Source organism: Coenobita brevimanus, chromosome 40 (assembly GCF_032717465.1).
Source record: "Coenobita brevimanus isolate Jiangsu-jjx chromosome 40, ASM3271746v2, whole genome shotgun sequence".
Lineage (NCBI taxonomy): Eukaryota > Metazoa > Arthropoda > Malacostraca > Decapoda > Coenobitidae > Coenobita > Coenobita brevimanus.
The window spans coordinates 23,712,022-23,736,142 of record NC_136993.1 but is presented as its reverse complement, the minus strand read 5'-3'; the positions used below and the strand labels follow the sequence as shown (position 1 = coordinate 23,736,142).

Sequence of the window (24,121 nt, the reverse complement as noted above, 5' to 3'; positions counted from 1 at the left end):
TTTTGAGCAGATTTGCTGCATATTTATAAGGTGAAATTTTCTTTTCCTTGACCCTCCTTTTAGACTATGGGTAAAACTTTGTTAAAAAAAAAAAAAAAAAGGAGAAACAGGGCAAATGAAACACTTGCAAATGAGAAAGTAAAATAGGGTATAGTTTCTTTTTACGTAAAATTAAAATGAAATATATTTTACATAATTCTTATACAATTTGTAGGTTCCATACAGGTTCATAGATTTATCACAACATATTTAGAACTTAGATATGAAGTTTGTGAAAAAGTTTAACAAAAGTGAATCTGTTTACAATAAGGAAAAATGACCAATTATTTGGGTAAAAATAAATAAATTCACATTCTGTGTACGTAGTCCTGGGCACAAGTACATCTAAATACAATTTGTAACATATTTTCCAGAATAACACACACTTTTGCTAACATTAACAGGCTTATCCCTGGAAGGGTTACCATTTTTTTTTTTTTACACCACAGGTAGCTGGGGTCCAATGGACCCCAGTGTCCCTCAAGTGCCAAATCAGTGCCAGGTACAGGAATGACCCTATCATCTCCTTAATCTACCTAACTAGTCACGAAGGTAGAAGAAGGGTCAGGTCCCGCGAGTTATATATATATATATATATATATATATATATATATATATATATATATATATATATATATATATATATATATATATATATATATAATGACTAGGGTCAAATAGACCCTGGGTTACCTGTTTAGGGTTAATATAAAATGGATCAGTGATAGATCTGAGGTTCATTAAGCATATATTTAAACCAAAGTCGAAAAGTTCCCCCAAGCTTGACTAAAGTCGTCAGAGACAACAAGAGCACATTTCAAAAAACGTCATCGGATGGATGCTGTTAATTTCTCGTGTTTCTTTCTTCCCAGCGCCCAACAGTCAGTTCAGCAAGAAAGAGGAGGATAGTGGAGAGGTAACAGATGGTTAGGATATAGAAGACTCCCTGCATGTGGTCAATGCTTAGTGCCATCACCCTACCTCTGTCACTGGTCTCTTCCTTTCTCTCCGTTGTTTGTCTCTGTGGCTTCCTCCGATTCTGTTGGTGCAGTGGATAGTGTTAAAAAAAAAAAAAAACATGCTTAATACTGAATATAATGACTACGAACGATATTTTAACTAAGCTCGCTGTTACCTACTTCAGTGTAGTGATGATTGAAAGCAAAAGAATACTTGTACAACCCAAATGTTTTATATTGCCTCTCTTTTGCCACATGATTTCCTTTACCAAAGCAAGTATGGAACATCAATAATCAAGCGGTGGTGATTATATCTGAGGAATATCCTGTTACAATTTATATACTATATATATATATATATATATATATATATATATATGTGTGTGTGTGTGTGTGTGTGTGTGTGTGTGTGTGTTATAAATAACTCGACTTGATAACTGTGGAAGTAAAAGTTGTTTGATGGAAAAGTGACAACAGTGTGTTGAAGTCATATATCCATATGGATGTAATGCCTATGGTGTTTTTTTTTTTTTTTTGGGGGGGGAGGAGAATATTAAGCTGCAAAAATGTGGAACTAAGAAGGATAAACCTAGGGAGAATGTGGAAGGAGTGAAGGAGATAATTAATTATATAGATCTGACCATCTGGGAAGGTAACATAATGTTTAGAGCAGAGAAACGGAACAGAAGACCTCATATATATATATATATATATATATATATATATATATATATATATATATATATATATATATATATATATATATATATCATCCGTTTGAGTATCCACTGCAGGACCGGCCTATCCCGACCGAAGTCGTGACGATACAGCCAATGTATCTCTACCAAGTGGCTTAGTCTGTCTGGTAGAGATTGTATGTAGGGTGAGAAATGCTTGTAAGTGTAACTGTAGAGTTGGAGTGGCTTTGGATGTGTGTGTAGTCAGTGAACCAAGTGTAATCGGCACGCGCAAGCCGACTGGGTGCAGGCATACTTTATAGTAAGCGACACTGGTTCAACCACAGCATCCCTTGTGTCCGCCAGTGCAGTACGTGGCCGGGTGAACACTCCCAAAGTTTATTACCCTGGCTGGGCGCGAACCCTGGCTCACCTGTGTACGAAACGCACACTATATCACAGGGGTTCCCAACCTGGGGTAAATTACCCCAAGTGGGGTAATTTGGTCTTTTGTGAAGGGTAATGGGGGAGGTAACAAAAAAAAAAAAAAATCTAAAAATCATACCAGTTATGATAGACTTTCAGACCTATACTAAAATTCAGAGATGAATGTTTAAAGTCATGTTTATTTGGTATCAGTGTTAATAATAAAAATAAATTACTTCTTGCAATAACTCTCTTGGTTTTAGCCTAACCTTTAATTAAGTCCTACATTCAAACTAAAATCTAGGCATCAAAATGTTAAGCAGCTAAAATGCAATTGTGGAAACATTAGCAATGAGGGGTAATGAGTGAAGGGAGGTGTGGAAAATGGGGTAATGGGTAAATAAAGGTTGGGCGCGAACCCTGGCTCACCTGCTGTACACAGAGGCTCCATATATATATATATATATATATATATATATATATATATATATATATATATATATATATATATATATATATATATATATATATATATATATGATGTCTTCGGTCCCGTATACCATTGATAGAGTGATAGCTAGCTAGCTAGCTTGATAGACAGATAGACAGAGAGATAGACAGATTGACATATACAGACAGATAAAGAAAGATTGTGCTAGATGTATATGAGACTAGCACAGTGGCTATAACCAGAGAGTAGGGAAGTCAGATGATTCAAGTTGGGTACAGAGAACTACATTGGTGTAGTGTAATCATACTTTTAACGGCTACTTTAACTTCAGAATTTTTATAGGTAAATCAGGAGGATATTAAAAAAATAATAGGAGCTCCAATTAGTGGCCTAATTCCGCTAAGCATTTCAGAGAGAGAGAGAGAGAGAGAGATACCTGAGTTGCAGTTCGGGTAGATTCTTCGAACCAGTAAGACACTAGGCCACTTTCAGCAATTCTGGTAACCACTTCATCTATCTTTGGTTTCAGTGGCGAATAACTTTGTAACGCCACCGATACACTGAAGGGCCACGCACATTCCTGTATTCGAGATTATAATTTTAAGCAGAATAGTTTAACAGTTGGTCTTTATAAGCAATATAGTTGGTTTGTTATTGCTTTCTCCGTTTTTTCTTAACAACTTCAATCTGATGACGCATTTTCAATTTTGTTCCTACTATTTACAAACAGTTCAATTCAGTGGGGCCACTTATAGTGAAGGAGTTAAAGAGGGTCACATCTAACATATCCATTTCTAAACTTACGTTCCGAGCTGAGTACAGTCGTCTGGAAGTAACAGTAATAAACTGCAAAATACGGCATCGTCTTCGCGAGGTTAATTACCCATTAATTAAAATCTGATAATGACAGCCAACAGTGAAATACAGCTCCATAATCCTATCCCTGCTCCTTATATAGGATTCAGAAATCTTAGGAGGAAAATGGGCAGATATGAGGTGTTAACAGGTTGCTTTATGAAATGGCACACAGTGTGAGCCATAAAAGTTCTCGACTCCATCAGATATACTGAACCATCCTCTACAAGGTCCCTGTGCAACAGACCCACTCCTATAATTGTCAAGAGTTTTGACTCAACTAGTACTTAAATTGATGCTTGAATCCTTTGGTTATCCTATTAGCTTTCACAGCTGGTGTTGAGACATCGTGCAGAAAGAGATGTTATCTCAATATTCCTTTCCCTGCCCAACCTCCGCAACTCACGTATATAGCATCCTAATCTTCATGACTCCCTATACTGACGCTTCAGATTCGTGCCCAGGACTTTTATCCATACGTTGATGCCGGGCCTAGCATACCATACAGTTTTCATCCTGTCTGTATTTCCTATCAAGCACCAGCAACATTTTTATCCACTTCATTTCTCTTCCCTTCACGCACATTTAACTTTTCAGAGAATGTTAAAATATTTTATCATTTCGAGTACCTTTTCTGTTACATAAACTTTAACAGTCATGGTGCTCACAATATTTTTCAGACATAACCACTCATAGAAATTCACTATCTATCTATCTATATACCTAGGCTGCTTCCCCCAAGGAAAGGGAGGTAGCCGAGACAGGACGACACACTCTCCATTTACTCATCCATTCAAACACATTCATTCACATCTTAGCCCCAAAGGGGAGAACGGACAGATCCTCACCGCACCACACCGCACAAGGGTCAACCGCGCAATGCAATCAGTGACATCCGCAGCAGGGCCCGACAGCAGAACTGGTTTACCCCTGCCACATCATAACAGACCCATCCCCTTACCCGCACCTGACCTGACTAGCTGATCAGACCAAATGCGGGAGAATGTCCCCTCAGGGCTGCGTCATCACTTATTTATTCACAATTTCTCTCCATTTATTTCTGTCACGCACAGCCACTCTTCCTTGCTCAACAGACATCCCTCTCGCATCCAGCGCTCTCTTCACACTGTCCATCCATCCTATTCGTGGTCTTCCTCTCAGCCTTACACCTCTCACATCAGATCTAGTTATCTTTTTCACCAATCACTCATTATCCATTCTCTCCATATGCCCAAACCATCGCAACACCCTCTGCTCAACTCTACCAGCCATCTCCCGAACAACTCCAGTTCTCCTTCGCACTTCATCATTTCGCACCCGATCCATACGCGTCACTCCACACATACTCCTCAGACACCTCATCTCCATTACATTCAAACTCTTCCTCTCTGCTACACCCATATTCCATGTTTCAGCCCCATATAATGCAGTCGGTACCACAACACCCTCATACAGCCTTCTCTTTACATCCATTCTAAGCGAACGACATTTAAACACTTTTTTCATTCCTCCCAGCACCTTTCCTACTTCATTTATTCTAAACTTCACTTCTGCATCTATTCTTCCATCCACAGCAACATGTGACCCTAGATATTTAAAACAATCTACCTCCTCAAGCAACTCACCATTCAAAACTATATTCATCCCCCTACCATCTATCAACCTCGTACACTTCGTCACTTTACTCTTATTCTCATTTACTTTCAAATTTCTCCTTTCACACACCCTTCCAAACTCCTCTACCAACTGTCTCAATCTCTCCTCTGAATCAGTCACCAATGCAGTATCATCTGCAAACAGCAGCTGCTTCAGATTCCAATCTCCACCATCAACATTTACCAGACTCAGACCACCTAAAACTCTTGCATTCACCTCCCTTACAACACCATCCATGTAAATATTAAACAACCAAGGCGACATCACACATCCTTGTCGCAGCCCCACTCTCACGGGAAACCAATCACTCACAGCATTTCCCACTCTTACACATGCTCTACTATTTACATAAAAACTTTTCATCCCTTTTAGTAACCTACCATCAAGTCCATACAATCTTAAAACAGTCCACAAAGCCTCCCTATCAATTCTATCATACGCTTTCTCTAAATCCATAAATGCCCAAAACACATCCTTGCCTTTCGCTAAATACTTTTCACACACTTGTCTCACAGCAAACACCTGATCAACGCATCCCCTCCCTCTCCTAAAGCCACACTGCTCATCACTAATCACTCCCTCTGTACCCTCTCTAACTCTCATAATTAACGCTCTACCATACATCTTACCTACAACACTCAACAGACTTATACCCCTAAAGCTAGTACATTCATACTTATCACCCTTGCCTTTATACAACGGGACCACACAAGCACTTGCCCAGTCAATTGGCACCATACCTTTCTCAAAGCACACATTCAACAATCTTACTAACCAGTCAACAATAGTCACTCCACCACCCTTCAGGCATTCCACAGCACACCCATCCATACCTGCAGCTTTCCCTGTTTTCATCTCCTTTACTGCCTTCTCCACTTCCTCCTTCGTGATCAAAGAATCATTCAACTCTCCCAACACATTTATTCCTTGCACCCTTCCATCCGCCACAACCTCAGCCATCCTTTCCTCCTCTGCATTTAACAATCTTTCAAAATACTCTGCCCATCTCTTCCTTACTGCATCCATCTCAATTAACATCCTTCCATCCTCTGCTTTTACTCGTTCTTCCTTCCCAGACTCTCCCTTTCGCACCCTTTTCACCTCCTTCCAAAACATTTTCTTATTCTGTTGAAAATTCTCTGTCAGCCGCCTACCCCACCTCTCATCTGCTGCCACTTTAGCATCACGCACAGCCCTTCTCGCTCTATTCCTCTTTTCCTTGTACCTTTCATATGACATCTCATCCTTCCTCTGCAGCCACATTTCATATGCACGTCTCTTCTCGGCCACAGCCATACTTACTTCCTCGCACCACCATTCACTTCCTTTTCTTACACCACCACCCACACATCTCACACCACACACCTCTTCTGCATGCTCCACCACAGCACTCTTAAACAACTGCCATTCCTCTTCCACGCTGCCATTTTCCCGATCTTTCACTGCGTTCCACTCATCTTTCAATTTCTCCTGATACTCTATCTTTTTCTCTCTTTTATCCAATCCACTCACTTTCAAAACCTCCCTGCCACACCTAACCCTCCTAGCTCTCACCCATCTCTTACCTACTCTTAACTTTCCCTCCACCAGGTAGTGGTCAGACATACCTCCACCCTCCCCTCTTAGAACTCTCACATCCAACAATCTTCCTATTACATTCCTAGACACAACCACATAGTCCATCAAAGCTCTATCAACAACCCTTCCATGCTCCTGTCTCACCCATGTATACTTATAAATATCTTTCTTCTCAAACAGCGTATTCCCAATCACCATCTCTCGCTCAACACACATCGCTATCATTCGTTCTCCATTTTCATTTCTTCCAGGCACACCATGCATACCAACTACGCCTTCAACTGCTACATTTCCCACTCTAGCATTCAGATCTCCCATCATTACCACATTCACATTCGCTCCAAAACTCTGCAGACACTCATCAACATCATTCCAGAAAGACTCCCCCTCTTGTTCATCCCTTTCACTACCAGGCCCATATGCACTCATAAACACCCACAACTCACGTTCAAATTTCTCTTTCACCCACATCAGTCTCGATAACACCTCCTTCCATTCAATCACACACTGCTGTACTTCCGGACTCACTAACAAGGCCACACCTTCTCTTGCCCTTCCTCTATCAACACCTGACAATCTTCCATTCACACTTCCAAACATAGATTCCCCCTTCCCTTTCATCTTCGTTTCACTCAAAGCTAACACATCCAACTTTCTTCTCACAAACATTCTCCCAATCTCCTCCCTTTTAGCCTCAATTGTACTACATCCACGCACATTCATAGACCCAATCTTCAGGGTACGGGGATAACACCATCCCCCATCCCTTTCTCTGGCCTGTCTCTTTTTAGGAACTAAAAAACAGAGGAGGGGGTCCCTAGTCCCCTCACCCCGCCCCTTTTAGTCGCCTTTTACGACACGCAGGGAATACGATGGCAATATTCTTCCTAACACAACAAAAATCTTGGTCACTCTTTATTATCAGAGCATCATGGACAGTCAGTTGATGTGAAAAATTATATACATACACACCTGCAAACAACAAATTATCTCCTCATAATGAACATCTCCCCCAGCGTTCCTTACATTAGGACCTCTTCCCAGTGTCCTTGCATATGCCTGTTAAACCATCCCGCCCATGAACAGATATACAGGTCTTAACGACATCAAATGCTTGTCCGCATTCTACATAGATTAGGGGGAGCCATAACACTATTTCTTCAAGAATTTGTTTCATGGTATTTCACGTTAATATTTTCCTTATATGTGACTGATGCCGAGGCACGCTTATAGTAAAACGATACATAACAAGCACTAGATTATAAAAACCTAAAAACTAACGATTAGCTATGGAAGTCATGCTACAAGGTCACCTGAAGCAACAAGTATACGGCTTCCTGACTGGACCCAACTTTACTCTAAAACCAATCACCAGACGTACCTTCATAACACGTACAAATGGAGCTCTGTGTTCACTATTAATTTTTGCCATGGTATATTTGAGGTATTGACGGCTGGAAATGTATCCAGCTCTGCCGTCTGTCACCCAAGACTCCGGATCAGAAGAGAGTGATATGAAACGTTTAGACAGTTCCTGAAACATTGGGAAAACAATTGCTTCTTAATTTATGTAATGTTTCCTTACGGTTAAATCTTGACACTATAATTCCATCATACATAATATCTTCTTGTTGCCACCAAATAATCGTTCTTTGAAGAGGAATTATATCTGACAAAGCAATGAACAGAATCCAGTTTCATTAATCCTTCTTGCAATTAATGTTTTCCAGTCCTAAAAAAAAAAATTGTCTGACAGGAGAAATAAGCCAATGAATAGAGGAGCGGTTGACAGCTGCAGTACTCAGTGTTGAAATGCATTAATTGCCATGAAATATAATGTACCTAATCGAACCATAATGCACTTACTTTTAGATATTTATTTACAGAGTGATCCATGAGGCTACCGAAAAGGGGCCCTAATCCAACTATACCGAGGTCTGAATCTTGAAACGCTTGGAAGGTATCAATAGTGCGAGGCTGGCGGGTGACGGTGAGGAAGGCGGTGAGGTTGGAACAGTAAGACACCTCCAGCACCATCCCGTACAGCCACAGGAAAACCACCATTACCCGGCTGGTGTTGGTGTTGGGCTCAGGTGCCACTGGCTCGCGGAGATGCATGGCAGTCACATGCAGGTAACTTGAGGTCAGAGACTCCAGGTAAGATGCCTTATGCAGGCTGGAACAGGTAATCAAGGGAGAAGCAGTTTGACATTAGCCAAAGTATTTGCATATATTTCGCCGTTTACTACCCTTTTTGATCTCAAGAATGCATTTTAAGAACTAATTCCTCAAATTACAAAGGAACATCGTCGTTTTGGTGGAATGCTATTGGGTCAGCTGGTTCTGTAAGCTCGAACTCAGTGTATCATAGCTTCAGGACTCTTCACCATTGTTATCAGGGCGATCTTTCCTTGTAAATGTGCACACACATTAGGCCTGTGTAAAGGAAAAACATAATGGTATTCAGGGTGAGAGGTAATTCACGTGGAAAATTTTTTGAAATATTAATTTCTTAGCAGATTTCAGTTAAATGCCCAGGATATTTGCAATGTATCCACGAAACCTTGCAATGAGATTTCAGCCAAGTCCTTCATGATTTTCTGCATTATGCCTACAGCACACAGAATTAATTTATATAATGGTTATACAGTTGCAGTGGTTCCGAATAAAAATGAGTCAGCTTCCCAAGTTTAGTGATCCGTTGATGGATTTATATTGTATAAGATTGCTGTTTGTTCAACAAAGTTATTTAGGGTTTATCATTTCATGTTCAAAACACTAAAATTTCCCCTAATCTCACAAATATAACTCATAGTTATACTCGTAGCAGAAAGTCTCTCTGCAGGAAATGAGCTGAAACCCTATTTGTTTCCTATAATATTGCCGAAGAAATAAAATAAAACAGATGTGAGGTCTCTTCCTGCGCATTCACAGAAGACATAGAATCTGAATACCCAATCCTGCGATATGTATGCCTATTTCTTTCAAATCTATGTGCTCACAATCCCCTATTTCCTATCATTTTCATTTTTGCTAGGGAGGCTGAGTCCCTCCCCTAAGAATCACTGGGGAGTCACTCTCCACATATATCGCATTTGGGATGAGAGTCCTTTATACAAGAAGCACTAACATATCAAAGCCATATCTGCCCTCCTTTCGCTATTTCTAGGAATGTTAAATTTGATGGTGTGGGGGGTGGCACCCTAAAAATCATGGTTAGAAAATTGTACGAGTATAAAGTGGAAGACTTGAGTAACCAGATGAACTAACCTGGGAAGGTTCACTTAAATCTTTCTCCTATTACAAGATTTTTTCCCACTCCCAGAATCACCTGGGGGGTAACGCTCCACAAGAATCACATTACGGATTAGAGTCCACTGTACAACATGTAATAAATATTAAGGCCATACCTGACGTTCTTTTACTACTATGATTTTTAATTTGGCGAGGGGGGCTGATCCCCTTAAAATAATGGCTTCAAAATAATGTGTAATGGAAAACCTTCCCAATACTCAGCCGATCTCACCTGAGAAATTTAATTGAAATCCATGTCATAGCCCAGGAGGAATTAAAACACACACACACACACACACACACACACACACACACACACACACACACACACACACACACACACACACGCACACACACACACACACACACACACAGCCTGAATCTAGCGCAGCGATATGGGGAGCACTGTGGACATGATACCATCCCCCTTCGGAAGATTTTAGCCACAAGGCGTCGATGGTTGGCTAAACGTTTTATCAACATAGTTCAAGGTGTATCTCCTTTAAAGTCGCTGCTCGAGTTGCCATGGCTTCGGTTCACGACCTACTCAAATACCCTTTGATTTCAGGTACGCCAATATTTAAATAATATTACCTGTAGTTATGCTGGAATCAGAATATCACTCAAAGCAAGCAGTCAAATGTATAATGATAGAAAAGTTCTATGATCTTCAAGTACCCTAAAAAAATGAGAAGACAGTATTTAAAGTTTTACGACATTCAGCACTTCATTGTAGTGACCTAAACATCGAACACCACTTCTACATTTTTAGAAGAAAAAAAAAAAATGCCTGTACTCTCAATTGTTAAACTTAAGACATAATAATGATAATGATAATAAAAAAAAAAAATAATAATAATAATAATGATATAGAAATAATAATAATAATAATAATAATAATAATAATAAATAAATAATAATAATAATAATAATAATAATGATATAAAAATTATAATCATCATCATCATCATCATAATCCATCCATCATCGAGTCCTATTGCGTCCCATGAGAAGCGTAATAACCCGGGGCTAGGCAAGTTGGTCCTGACATTTAAGATGAGAGTGACCAGCCTCATTCATCCCTGAGTGGCATTACATGAGCAGTAAACCCCAACCATCCACTGGACATAAACCTACACCGGCTCAATCCGACTGGAGTACCTATATTACCCACTAAACCACCAGGTGCCATAATTTGGTTATATGGTTACCACCCAGCATAGTAAATGGTTGCCTGGTGTACAGGAAGCCTATTTGGCTTGTTACTCTATATAGAGTTACCCATAGGCAGAAGGAAGAGGAAAGAATGAAGGAAAAACAAAAGAGAAAATGTAATGTCACCCGTAGGCAGAAGAAAAAGGAAAGAGTGAGGGAAAAAGTCAGATGAGGACGGATGGAAGAGAGGAAAGGGCAGACGCCCAAGGCAGCACTACATCGAGTGATTTTATAGTGAGCATCCCCACCTACCACCACCAATAATAATAAAATTAATAATAATAATAATAATAATAATAAATAATAATAATAATAATAATAATAATAATAATAATAAATAATCTATCTATCTATCTATAGCCCGACGCCCTAATCCCGCAAAGGGTGGCCGCAGACAAAACGCCTCCAAGTCACTCTGTCACCCACCATTTGACTCCCCTCCCCCAACTCACCCCCTCCCTCATATACCTCTCAACTCCATCCCTCCACCTCATCCTCGGTCTACCTCTCCCTCTCCCTCCCTCCACCTCACCTACATACACCCTCTTAGTCAGTCTTTCATTCTCCATTCTCTCCACATGTCCAAACCACCTCAGTGTATTTCTCCTAATCTTTTCAACCACATCCACATCTACCCCACAACGTACCTTCACTTCTTCATTCGTCAACCTGTCCCTCCACGTCACTCCACATGCTCCTCTCAAGTAACTCATTTCCACTGCTCTCACTCTTGACTTGTTCCCCTCTTGCAAGGTCCACGCCTCGCTTCCATACGTTAGGGTAGGGATCACAATACCATCATGCAGTGACTTCTTAACTTCCATACTCACCTCCCTATTTCTCGTCACTGCTTTCAATGTACCAACAACCTTTCTTCCCTGCTGTACCCTTTCACGTACTTCATCCCCCAAAGTTCCATCCTTACTCATCACACTACCCAAGTACTTGAATGCACTCACATTCTCCATATCCTCACCATCCAATCTCACTGCACACTCTGTGACTTCATTCCTCTCAAACACCATAACTTTACTTTTGTTCACATTAACTTTCAGCTTCCTCCTCCTACCCACTGTCCCAAATTCATTCACCAAACCTTGCAACTCCCATTCATCTTCACTCAATAATACTGTATCATCAGCAAACAGCAATACCGGAAGCTTCCAAATCTCACCCTCATTCATTAGGGCCACCCCCACATCCACTGCCCTACCTTGCACCTCCTTTACAACCCCATCCATATATATATTAAACAGCCATGGAGACATCACACACCCCTGTTTCAGGCCCACATTGAGATCAAAGAACTCACTCAGCTCACCATCCACTCGCACCGTAGCCCTAGCTCCCACGTACATACTCTTCACAGCACTCAACAATTTCCCCTCCACTCCATATATTCTCAATATCTTCCACATACCTTGCCTATCTATTCTGTCATAAGCTTTCTCCAAGTCCATGAAGGCAGCATACACTTTCCTTCCCATCTCTAGATACTTCTCCACTAAACATCTTAGAACAAATATCTGATCTACACACCCTTTTCCCTTCCTAAATCCCCCTTGTTCTTCTCCAACTAGCTCCTCTGTCATATGCCTAACCCTATCAGTGAGTATTCTACCATATATTTTACCAGTCACACTAAGAAGGCAAATACCCCTATGGTTACCACAAACTTCTCTCTCCCCTTTTCCTTTGTACAGAGGAACAATTATACCTGATTTCCAGTCCTCTGGAACCCTTCCCTCTTCCCAAGCCAATCTACACAACTTCCATATCCACTCCACAACAATCTCACCCCCATACCTAAGCATTTCACCACACACTCCATCAATTCCTGGGGCCTTTCCCAGCTTAATCTTCTTCATTGCTTCCACTACTTCCGACCTACTGATCTCTTCCTCCCTCCTCTCATCTCTTCTTCTCCCAGCCATTCCCCAACCACTTATACTCACACTGCTCTCACTCTCTACATTCAACAAATCCTCAAAGTGGTCCTTCCATCTCCTCAATTTCTCTCTCTTCTCCACCAACAATCTATTATTCCTATCTTTCACTCCCCTACTATTTCCCCTTTCACACTGCCTTACTTTCTTTACCTCCTTCCAAAACAATTTCTTACTCTCCCTCCATTTCACACTCAGATTCCTCCCAAACTCTTCATCCACTTTCTTCTTCCTCTTCTTCACCAGTCTCTTAACCTCCCTTCTCCTGCTCACATATACCTATCTCTTCTCTCTCTCATCTTCTCCCCTACCTCTACTCGCCAACCATTCACCATATGCCTTCTTCTTTTGTTCCACAGCTCGTTTCACCTCATCGTTCCACCATGCTGTCCCTTGCACACCCTTTCATCTCCTCCTCACTCCACAAACCGCCTCACACGCAGCGCTTATCTCTTCCGTGAATATCTTACATACGTCTTCCACCCCTTCCATCTGCTCTAGCTCATACCTTCCCAATCTTTCTTCCACTATGCTCTTATACTCTGTCCTTTTCTCACTATCTTGCAATTTCTCCACTCTTCTCACAGGAGCTGCTTCCTCCTGTCTTCCCCTTCGTTTCCTCAACCACTTTCTTTGCAGCTCTACCTTGGCCATCACCAAGTGATGGTCCGAGACTCCATTCCCCCACCCTCTCCACACCCTTGCATCCAACACTTGTCTTCTCATTCGCTCATCCACACACACGTAGTCTATCATTGCCTTTCGTTCAACAAGTTCACCATCCATCCTCCTCATTACTCTCCATGTAATAAATAATAATAATAATAATAATAATAATAATATTATTATTATTATTATTATTATTATAATTAATCATCATCATCATTCAGACCATACTAGTCGAAATAAAGTAAGGAAATGTATGCGAAATTTAATAAAAAACATGGGCAATGCTACGCTGTTGCAACTCTCCATTTGACCAAGCACATACCCCCCACCCCCTTGTACACCTGATCAAGTGCATAATGGCCCCCACCCTCCCCCAGTCTTTTCTCTTAACGGTGGGCATAACGGGAACGCCATGGGTACACATAACCTGGGCCCTTCAGATTCCTTGCACAGGTCATACTGAAATCTCAGTATTTTTTTTCTTACTGTTTCATTATTTTCAAAAAACACTACTTGAGACACAACACTCTACCTACGAAAAGGCACCAGTTCACTATAAGACACATAACGATGTGAAATTTCATAACTATAGTGAATGCGTTCTAAGTTCTATCCTGGAAAAGAAATCTCTACTCCTGGTCAGAAGCCATGCTGCCCAATTCTACAGACAGACACTTATTGGTCCTAGTGATAACAGCACCCTCCTCTGACTTTGTCAGGTAGAAGGTAAAAAAGGAAAAACCTCCGCTTCAAAGTTCCTTACGTTACTTTACTTATTTGAACACCAGTGACCATGAAAATTTCGAAAAATTTTGGAACCAAATGTAATAAAATAATCTGCGATTCAAAGTTGTAAATAAAAATGACGCACTTAAGTATCTATGACTGTGATGAGGACCTGGTATGCTGCCAATATGGTGATACCGTTTGTGCAGAATCATCCTCAAAATTTAACGTACATATTATTATTTATTTTGAGGGATCTCATTGGCAGTTAACTTACAACTGTTTTTGTGGGATAAAGTTTAGACTAGACTTTTTACTCTCCACCTGACAAAGTCAGAGGAGGATGTTGTAACCACTGGGGTCAATAGGTGTCAGTCCGAAAAGTTGTGCGGCAGGTCAGCTTGCTGGGTGTAGAGATTTCATTTCCGGGCCAGAACCCAGAAACAATTCACTATAGAGTCATGAAATTTGATATAGTTATGTGTTACAGTGAAATGGTGTCTTTGATAGGTAGAATGCTGTGTCTTGAATATTTTTTTTAATAAGGAAAAAATAACAAAATACTTTTTCGTTTCCAGGCTAGGACTGAAAAACCAATACAGGTACAGGTTTCAAACTCTCTGGGAATATTTGCTAACATGCCTCCTGGTGCCTTTTGGTAGTTAGAATATCTTGAGGTTATATAATGCTACGGAATAGAAGAAATACATGAAACTGATTATTTTATTGCAATTTTACCCTCCACCTAACAAAGTCAGAGGTGGATGTTGTTATCACTGGGATCAATTGGTGTCCGTCTGTAGTGTTCGGTGGCAGGTCAGCTGGCAGGGCGTTGATATTTCATTTTCGGTCCAGAGCCCAGAAAGTATTCACTATGGAGTTACGAAATTTCACATAGTTATATGTCCTATATTGTACTGGTGTCTAAAATGCTGTGTCATATGTAGTTTTTTTTTATAATAATAATGAAACAGTAGAAAATATATATAAATTTTCCAAATACTTCAACGTAACCTGTGCAAGGAATCCGAAAGGCCAAGGTTATATGTCCTGAAGGCTTTCTCCTTACGGCCACCTTTAAAAGAAAAGATTAAAGGGAAAGGGGGGTTGAGGGCCGTTATGCACTTGGTTAGGTGTGCCTGGAGGGGAGGGGGTATGTGCTTGGTCAGATGGAGGCTTGCAGCAAAACAGCACTGTTTATGTTTCTATTAAAACTTTGCAACTATTATATCTAGGAGGCAGAAATTGTACATGATAAGTGGTTATACGAATATTTAATTATGTATGAAGTTTCATGACTGTACCTATTCAGGCATAAAATGATACACAGGTATACATGGCAAGTGATGAGAAGTGTTGGTGGTGAACTGAATGAAAGGAAGGCAATGATTGATTATGTGTGTGTGGATGAAAGGATGCGAAGATATATAATGGATGCAAGAGCTTATAGAGGTTGGGGGAGTGGACTTTCTAACCACTACTTGGTGGTGGCCAGAATCAAGGTACAATTAGGATGGAGCAATAGAAGAAGGGAAACGCGAGAGGAGGGAGTAGTTGCAAGGAGAGTGGAAAGGTTACAAGAGGATGAGAAAAAGGCAGAGTATAAGAGAGAAGTGGTGGAACGATTGGGCAAATATGAATTGGAGCAGATGGGGGACGTGGAAGGTGTGTGCAGGATATTTACAGAAGAAATATGTGCAGCATGTGACGTGGTGTGTGGGAGGAAAAGAAGACGGAGGGGGGTGCAAGGAACAGCGTTGTAGACTGAAGAAGTGAGACAGGCTGTGGCACAAAAGAAGAAAGCATACAATGAATGGATGAGAAATAGGGGAGTGGAAGAAGTTGAGAGGCGGAAGAGAGAGTTATATGTAGAAAGAAAGAGAGAGGTGAAAAGATTAGTAAGAGAGAGTAAGAAGAGAGTGGATGAGGAATTTGGAAGGAATTTGAGTGTAAAGTGAAGGGACTGTAAGAAAATATTCTGGAAAGAGGTGAAGAGAGTAAGACAGGGTGGAAGTGAGGTTAGCAGGGGACTAAAAGATAAAAATGGTAGATTACTAGTGGAGAAGGGAGAAAAAGTGAGTAGATGGAGAGAACACTTTAAGGAATTGTTGAACATAGAGGATGGAAGTAATGCGAGTATAAGTGGCTGGGGAAGGACTGGGTGAAGGAGGGAGGTGAGAAGACAGGAAGAAATCAGTAGGATAGAAGTTGTGGAAGCAATGAAGAAAGTTAAATTGAGGAAAGCCCCAGGAATTGATGGAGTGTGTGGTGAAATGCTGAAACATGGGGGAGAGCTTGTAGTACAATGGATGTGGAAGATGTGTAGATTGGCCTGGGAGGAAGGTAGAGTCCCGGAGGATTGGAAGTCAGGTATAATTATTCCCTTGTACAAAGGAAAAGGAGAAAAAGAAGTGTGTGGTAATCATAGGGGCATTTGTCTTCTTAGTATAATAGGAAAAGTGTATGGCAGGATACTTATTGACAGAGTTAGAGAAAGAACAGAGGAATTAGTTGGAGAAGAACAGGGAGGCTTTAGGAAGGGAAGAGGTTGTGTAGATCAGATATTCATTCTTAGATCTTTAGTGGAAGAGTTTCTATAGAAGGGAAAGAAGTTGCATGCGGCTTTCATGGATTTGGAGAAAGCATATGACAGGGTGGATAGACAAGGATTGTGGAAAGTATTAAGAATATATGGAGTAGATGGGAAGTTGTTAAATGCTGTGAAGAGTATGTATGATTGTGCTAAGGCTTCAGTGCGTGTAGATGGTGAACTAAGTGAATTTTTCTCTTTGAAGGTTGGGTTGAAACAGGGATGTGTCATGTCTCCATGGTTGTTCAATCTGTACATGGATGGGGTAATAAAAGAGGTACAAGGTAGGGTAGTGGATGTTGGAGTGGCCCTGGTGAGAGAGGATAGTGTTTGGAAACTCCCTGTACTGTTGTTTGCAGATGATACTGTGTTGTTGAGTGAAGACGAAGGGGAGTTGTGAGTGAAGACGAATGGGAGTTGCAAGGCTTGGTGGATGAGTTTGGGAGAGTGTGTAGGAAACGGAAGCTAAAGGTGAACGTAGGGAAGAGTAAAGTGATGGTCTTTGAGAGAGGTGAAGTCAGTGAATGAACAGCGAGGTTGGATGGTGAGGAATTGGAAAATGTGAGTACGTTTAAGTACTTGGGTAGTGTGATGAGTAAGGATGGAGGTCTGGAAGGTGAAGTGCTTGAAAGGGTACAGCAGGGAAGAAAGGTTGCTGGTTCTTTGAAAGCAGTGATAAAAAACAGGGAAGTGAGCATGAAAGTGAAAAAGTTACTACATGACAGTATTGTGATACCAGCTCTAACGTATGGAAGCGAACGTCCAAGTCAAGAGTGAGAGCAGTGGAAATGAGTTATTTAAGAGGAGCCTGTGGAGTCACATGGAGAGACAGGCTGACGAATGAGGATATAAAGGAGCGTTGTGGTGTGGATGTGGATGTGATAGGAAGCGTTATGAGGAACACACTGAGGTGGTTCGGCCATGTGGAGAGGATGGAGGGTGAAAGACTGACGAAGATAGTGTATGTAAGTGAGGTGGAGGGGGGAAGAGGGAGGGGGAGGCCGAGGATGAGATGGAGGGATGGGGTGGAGAGGTATATGAGAGAGCGGGGTGTGAGTTGGGTGCAGGGCAGTGAAATGGCGGGGGACAGGGCGACGTGGAAGCGTTTTGTTTGTGGCCACCCCAAACGGGATTGAGGCGTCTGGCAATAGATAGATAGACCTATTATGTAATCATTAATAATGGTTCCCTAATTGAAAAAAGCACGAGTCACAATTTCATCATATCTGCTCATAACTTCATTACTACCGTGGATGAGCTACTACAATTTTTAAGTTTTAATGTCTTTGTGTCATACAGACGAGGGGAGGGGAAGGGCCTTGATGCACTTGGTTAGATGTGCAGGGAGGAGAGGGGGATATGTTCTTGGTCAGATGGAGAGTTGCAACAGCGTATCGTTGCCTACGTAGTTGTTGTTGTTTACAGATTTCCTGCACCTACAGTGCAGGCCGGGCCATACATTAGCCCGGTCAGTGGGGTATGGGGTTATTAAAAAATGGTAAAGGGGGAGAACAGGGCCTGGGGATTGCCCAGCACACACGCCCTGTCTCCTGACTGGCTTTGTGGTGTGTGTGCGTTGCCTACGTTTTATTACAGATATCAAATAAATAGACTGAACACTTGCTTACATACTTTTACTTTCTCTTACCATATTGCATATTTCACACTCCAGTCTCTCTTCCTTGAATATTATGTATACGAGTGCGAGAAGTATTATTTCAAATATGAGATGAGTTGATTACTTAAGAGACGCTAAAAATCCCGACACAATTATGATTACAGAATCATGGTTAAGCTCTCTGGACAGAAATAGATAGGTAGTTTGACAGGTAGTTTAGTGTCCACAGTTTACAAGGGTTTGAATACAGAAAGCAATATAAACCAACAAATATAAACATCTCTTAACATTGGAATATCATAATCTGTAGTCCACGAAATCAACACGTATCAAAGTAGTACCGGCAGCAAATAAAAATTAAATCAAGAACACAATATAAATGCAATGAATTGTACATGTAGTGTTTGAGAATACCGAAACAATGGTTCGAATACAAAAAAAATATATAAAACAGATAAACATCTTTTAACATTTCAGTATCATAATCTGTATTTCACAAAAGTAACATTTGTCAAAGAAGCTATCTATCTATCTATATACCTAGGCTGCTTCCCCCAAGGAAAAGGAGGTAGCCGAGACAAGACGACCCACTCCCCATTTACGCATCCATTCAAACACATTCATTAGTATCTTAGCCCTAAAGGGGAGAAGGAACAGATCCTCACCGCATCACACCGCACAAGGGTCAACTGCGCATTGCAATCAGTGATATTCGCAGCAGGGCCCGACAGCAAAGCTGGTTTACCCCTACCACATCATAATAGACCCATCCCCTTACCCGCACCTGACCTCACTAGCTGATCAGACCAAATGCGGGAGGATATCCTCTCAGGGCTGCGTCACCATTTATTCATTCACAGTTTCTCTCCATTTATTTTTGTCACGCACAGCCACTTTTCCTTGCTCAACAGACATCCCTCTCGCATCCAGCGCTCTCATCACACTGTCCATCCATCCTATTCGTGGTCTCCCTCTCAGCCTTACACCTCTCACATCAGATCTAGTTATCTTTTTCACCAATCGCTCATTATCCATTCTCTCCATATGCCCATACCATCGCAACACCCTCTGCTCAACTCTACCAGCCATCTCCCGAGCAACTCCAGTTCTCCTTCGCACTTCATATTTCGCACTTGATCCATACGCGTCACTCCACACATACTCCTCAGACACCTCATCTCCATTACATTCAAACTTTTCCTCTCTGCTACACCCATATTCCATGTTTCATCCCCATATAATGCAGTCGGTAACACAACACCCTAATACAACCTTCTTTTTACATCCATTCTAAGCGAACGACATCTAAACACTTTTTTCATTCCTCTCAGCATCTTTCCTACTTCATTCATTCTAAACTTCACTTCTGCATCTATAATTCCATCCACAGCAACATGTGACCCTAAATATTTAAAACACTCTACCTCCTCAAGCAACTCATCATTCAAAACTATATTCATCCCCCTACCATTTACCCACCTTGTACACTTCATCACTTTACTCTTATTCTCATTTACTTTCAATTTCCTCCTTTCACACACCCTTCCAAACTCCTCTTCCAACTGTCTCAATCTCTCCTCTGAATCAGCCACCAGTGCAGTATCATCCGCAAACAGCAGCTGCTTCAGATTCCACTATCCACCATCAACATTCACCAAACTCACACCTCCACCTAACACTCTTGCATTCACCTCCCTTACATCATCCATATAAATATTAAACAACCAAGGAGACATCACACATCCCTGTCGCAGCCCCACTCTCATGGGAAACCAAACACTCACAGCATTTCCCACTCTTACACACGCTCTACTATTTACATAAAAACTTTTCACCCCTTTTAGTAACCTACCATCAAGTCCATACGATCTTAAAACAGTCCATAAAGCCTCCCTTTCAATTCTATCATAAGCTTTCTCTAAATCCATGAATGCCCACAACACATCCTTGTCTTTCGCTAAATACTTTTCACTCACTTGTCTCACAGCGACCACCTGATCTACGCATCCCCTCCCTCTCCTAAAGCCACACCTCTCATCACCAATCACTCCCTCTGTACCCTGTCTAACTCTCATAATTAACACTCTACCACACACCTTACCTACAACACTCAACAGACTTTACCCCTAAAGCTAGTACATTCATACTTATCACCCTTGCCTTTATACAATGGGACCACACAAGCACTTGCCCAGTCAACTGGCACCATGCCTTTCACAAAGCACACATTCAATAATCTTACTAACCAGTCAACAACAGTCACTCCACCACCCTTCAGGCATTCCACAGCACATCCATCCATACCTGCAGCTTTCCCTGTTTTCATCTCTTTTACTGCCTTCTCCACTTCCTCTTTCGTGATCAAAGAATCATTCAACTCTCCCAACACATTTATTCCTTGCACCCTTCCATCCGCCACAATCTCAGCCACCCTTTCCTCCTCTACATTTAACAATCATTCAAAATACTCTGCCCATCTCTTCCTTACTGAATCCATCTCAATTAACATCTTTCCATCCTCTGCTTTTACTCGCTCTTCCTTCCCAGACTCTCCTTTTCGCACCCTTTTCACCTCCATCCAGAACATTTTCTTATTCTGTTGAAAATTCTCAGTCAGTCACCTACCCCACCATTCATCTGCTGCCACTTTAGCATCACGCACAGCCCATCTCGCCCTATTCCTCTTTTCCTTATACCTCTCATATGACACCTAATCCTTCCTTTGCAGCCGCACTTCATATGCACTTCTTATCTCAGCCACAGCCATACTTACTTCCTCGCACTACCATTCACTTCCTTTTCTTACAACACCACCCGTACGTCTCACACCACACACCTCTTTGCTGCATGTCCCACCACAGCACTCATAAACAACTGCCATTCTTCCTCCACACTGCCAGTTTCCTGATCTTTCACTGCGTTCCACTCATCTTTCAGTTTCTCCTGATACTCTATCATTTTCTCTCTTTTATCCAACTCATTCACTTTCAAAACCTCCCTGCCACACCTAACCCTCCTAGCTCTCACCCATCTCTTACCTACTCTTAACTTTCCCTCCACCAGGTAGTTGTCAGACATACCTCCACCCTCCCCTCTCAGATCTCTCACATCCAACAATCTTCCTATTATATTCCTAGACACAACCACATAGTCCATCAATGCTTTATCCACAACCATTCCACCCTCCTGTCTCATCCATGTATACTTATAAATATCTTTCTTCTCAAACAGCGTATTTCCAATCACCATCTCTCGCTCAACACACATCCCTATCATTCGTTCCCCATTTTCATTTCTTTCAGGCACATCATGCATACCAACTACACCTTCAACTGCTGCATTTCCCACTCTAGCATTCAGATCTCCCATCATTACCACATTCACATTCGCACCAAAACTCTGCAGACACTCATCAACATCATTCCAGAAAGACTCCCTCTCTTCTTCATCCCTTTCACTACCAGGCCCATACACACTCACAAACACCCACAACTCACGTTCAAATTTCATTTTCACCCACATCAGTCTCGATGACACCTTCCATTCAATCACACACTGCTGTACTTCCGGAATCACTAACAAAGAAGCACCGGCAGCAAATAAAACTTAAACCAACAGAACAAAGAAAATGCAGTGAATTTTACATGTTTAGTATAGGAATATCGTGACTGATCCTACACGTTGTATCATACAAGTATCGGTCAGTAAAAAGCTGCTGTAACGTGGAAAAGTCAAACAACTGTTAAATATTGCTTGAAACTGGACATTATTCCACATCATGTCTCTCGGTCTGTACAAGCCCACAGACACACAGGCGTTCCTTTGCCGGGAGACGACCGCTCCCCCAACTGTTCCATCGCCCTGTTTCCAGACACAGTCTGTGCCATGATACTCGGAAACGAGTAAACGTTATTCTGCAGGCATCGTTAACAGTGTGTCGTTTCGTGTATATATAGTGAACACTAAGATCGGGATTGATTTTCTACACCAGACACCTTGATGCCTCAGACTGACTAATGGATATATACATTTTGCATTACACTTTTAACACCCGGGACCTCATTATTTATGAAGTTAAGTATCCTCTTCCCACTGGGTGCATTAGCATGCAAGACTGTTGAAATCACAAACATTAAAGGGCCATCAATGAGGTCAGGTCTTTCGGATGACATTTTATAATAAAATTTATTTTGCCTCATTCTAATTACATCGGGTAATGTCGGGTAACCCAACTCATTGTAGCAAACATTGTTTGGGGTTGACCTCCTCACTCCTAATTGGTGCTTTAGGGCCCAGTTGTATAACTTCATAACACGTTTATAGTCAGCTCACACCCATGATTTACAGGTATTCAGGAGTGAGGACATCAGTGCTGCGTCAGAAATTCGTTGTTTAACTATGAATGACGCGTCATTATTTTTTATGATGAAAATCACAAATTTCAAAACATGACACAACCTACTGTATATCTGACGTGTACCTTGACTGCGGTTGACGCCGCGACTGAATAAAACCAGGAGGGAAGTCCTAATCCATACTTAAAACCACGTAAATGCAATATAAATCAGTCAATCAGAAGTTTAAAATACGAATCTTTATATGTCAAAGTCTTCACCGAGTATCAAACCTTTTGTTTACGGCGTTGTATACAGACCGTCCAAGTTAGATGAAAACGATTAATTATTGTAAGGTGAAATAAAATCAGTCATGCAAGCATGGACGGCGTTATCTGGGGGGACTTCAATAATCCCAATACTGACTGGAAAATTTCTTGGACAGACAAAGATGAGAGTAGGTTTTTAGAACTAGTAGACGATGCATTTTAGAGTCAGGCAGTGAATACAATGATACCTGGTAATAAAATACTCTTCATTACACTGGCAATAGACAGTGTTTTAGTAAATTTTTGTAATGCTGAAAATATTACTAGCAATAAAAATATACTAAAACTTGAAACTATCATCAACTGTGAGATCAAGGTATCCTACATAGCCTCTTAGTAACTAAAAAAAAATAAATAAATAATTTCAATAATGAGAAAGAAATTATCAACACCAACTGAATAAAGTCGAAGAAATGTAAGAAATTTTCACTGTGCAATTAATTATTGCTGAACGAGAAAAACATACCGAGAATTACCGAAAGAAAATGATCACATTAATAACTAGAAAGCAGAGACCGCATACTTCCGCCTGTGCCATTGCCATTAAAAGGGATCCGAATCTGGATCCGTGGAGATAATGTATGGAATACAGAGGATCCGGATCCGCCCCCAAATTCAATCAATTGTTCATTACCCATGCCTCACTCTTTTTTTGATATTCATAAAGAACTTTTGGAGATACTGTGCCGGATACTAGGATCCGGATCCGGATCCGCCCTCAAATTTAATCAATACTTTTTTGTTCCGTGGCCCACTCTT

General features: G+C 41.2%; 1 protein-coding gene across 1 annotated transcript in view; it reads right to left on the bottom strand.

Moving 5' to 3' along the window:
- Nucleotides 1–883: 883 nt before the first annotated feature.
- The window catches only part of LOC145396990 (putative glutamate receptor), a 145,861-nt gene continuing 122,623 nt past the window's right edge, over nucleotides 884–24,121 (bottom strand). The window contains exons 9-12 of the mRNA XM_080270216.1: nucleotides 8,508–8,817; nucleotides 8,023–8,175; nucleotides 2,989–3,132; nucleotides 884–1,078 (exon numbers count right to left, since the gene is read on the bottom strand). Coding sequence (XP_080126342.1) covers nucleotides 884–1,078; nucleotides 2,989–3,132; nucleotides 8,023–8,175; nucleotides 8,508–8,817 — 802 coding nt within the window. The remainder of the gene's footprint in view (nucleotides 1,079–2,988; nucleotides 3,133–8,022; nucleotides 8,176–8,507; nucleotides 8,818–24,121) is intronic.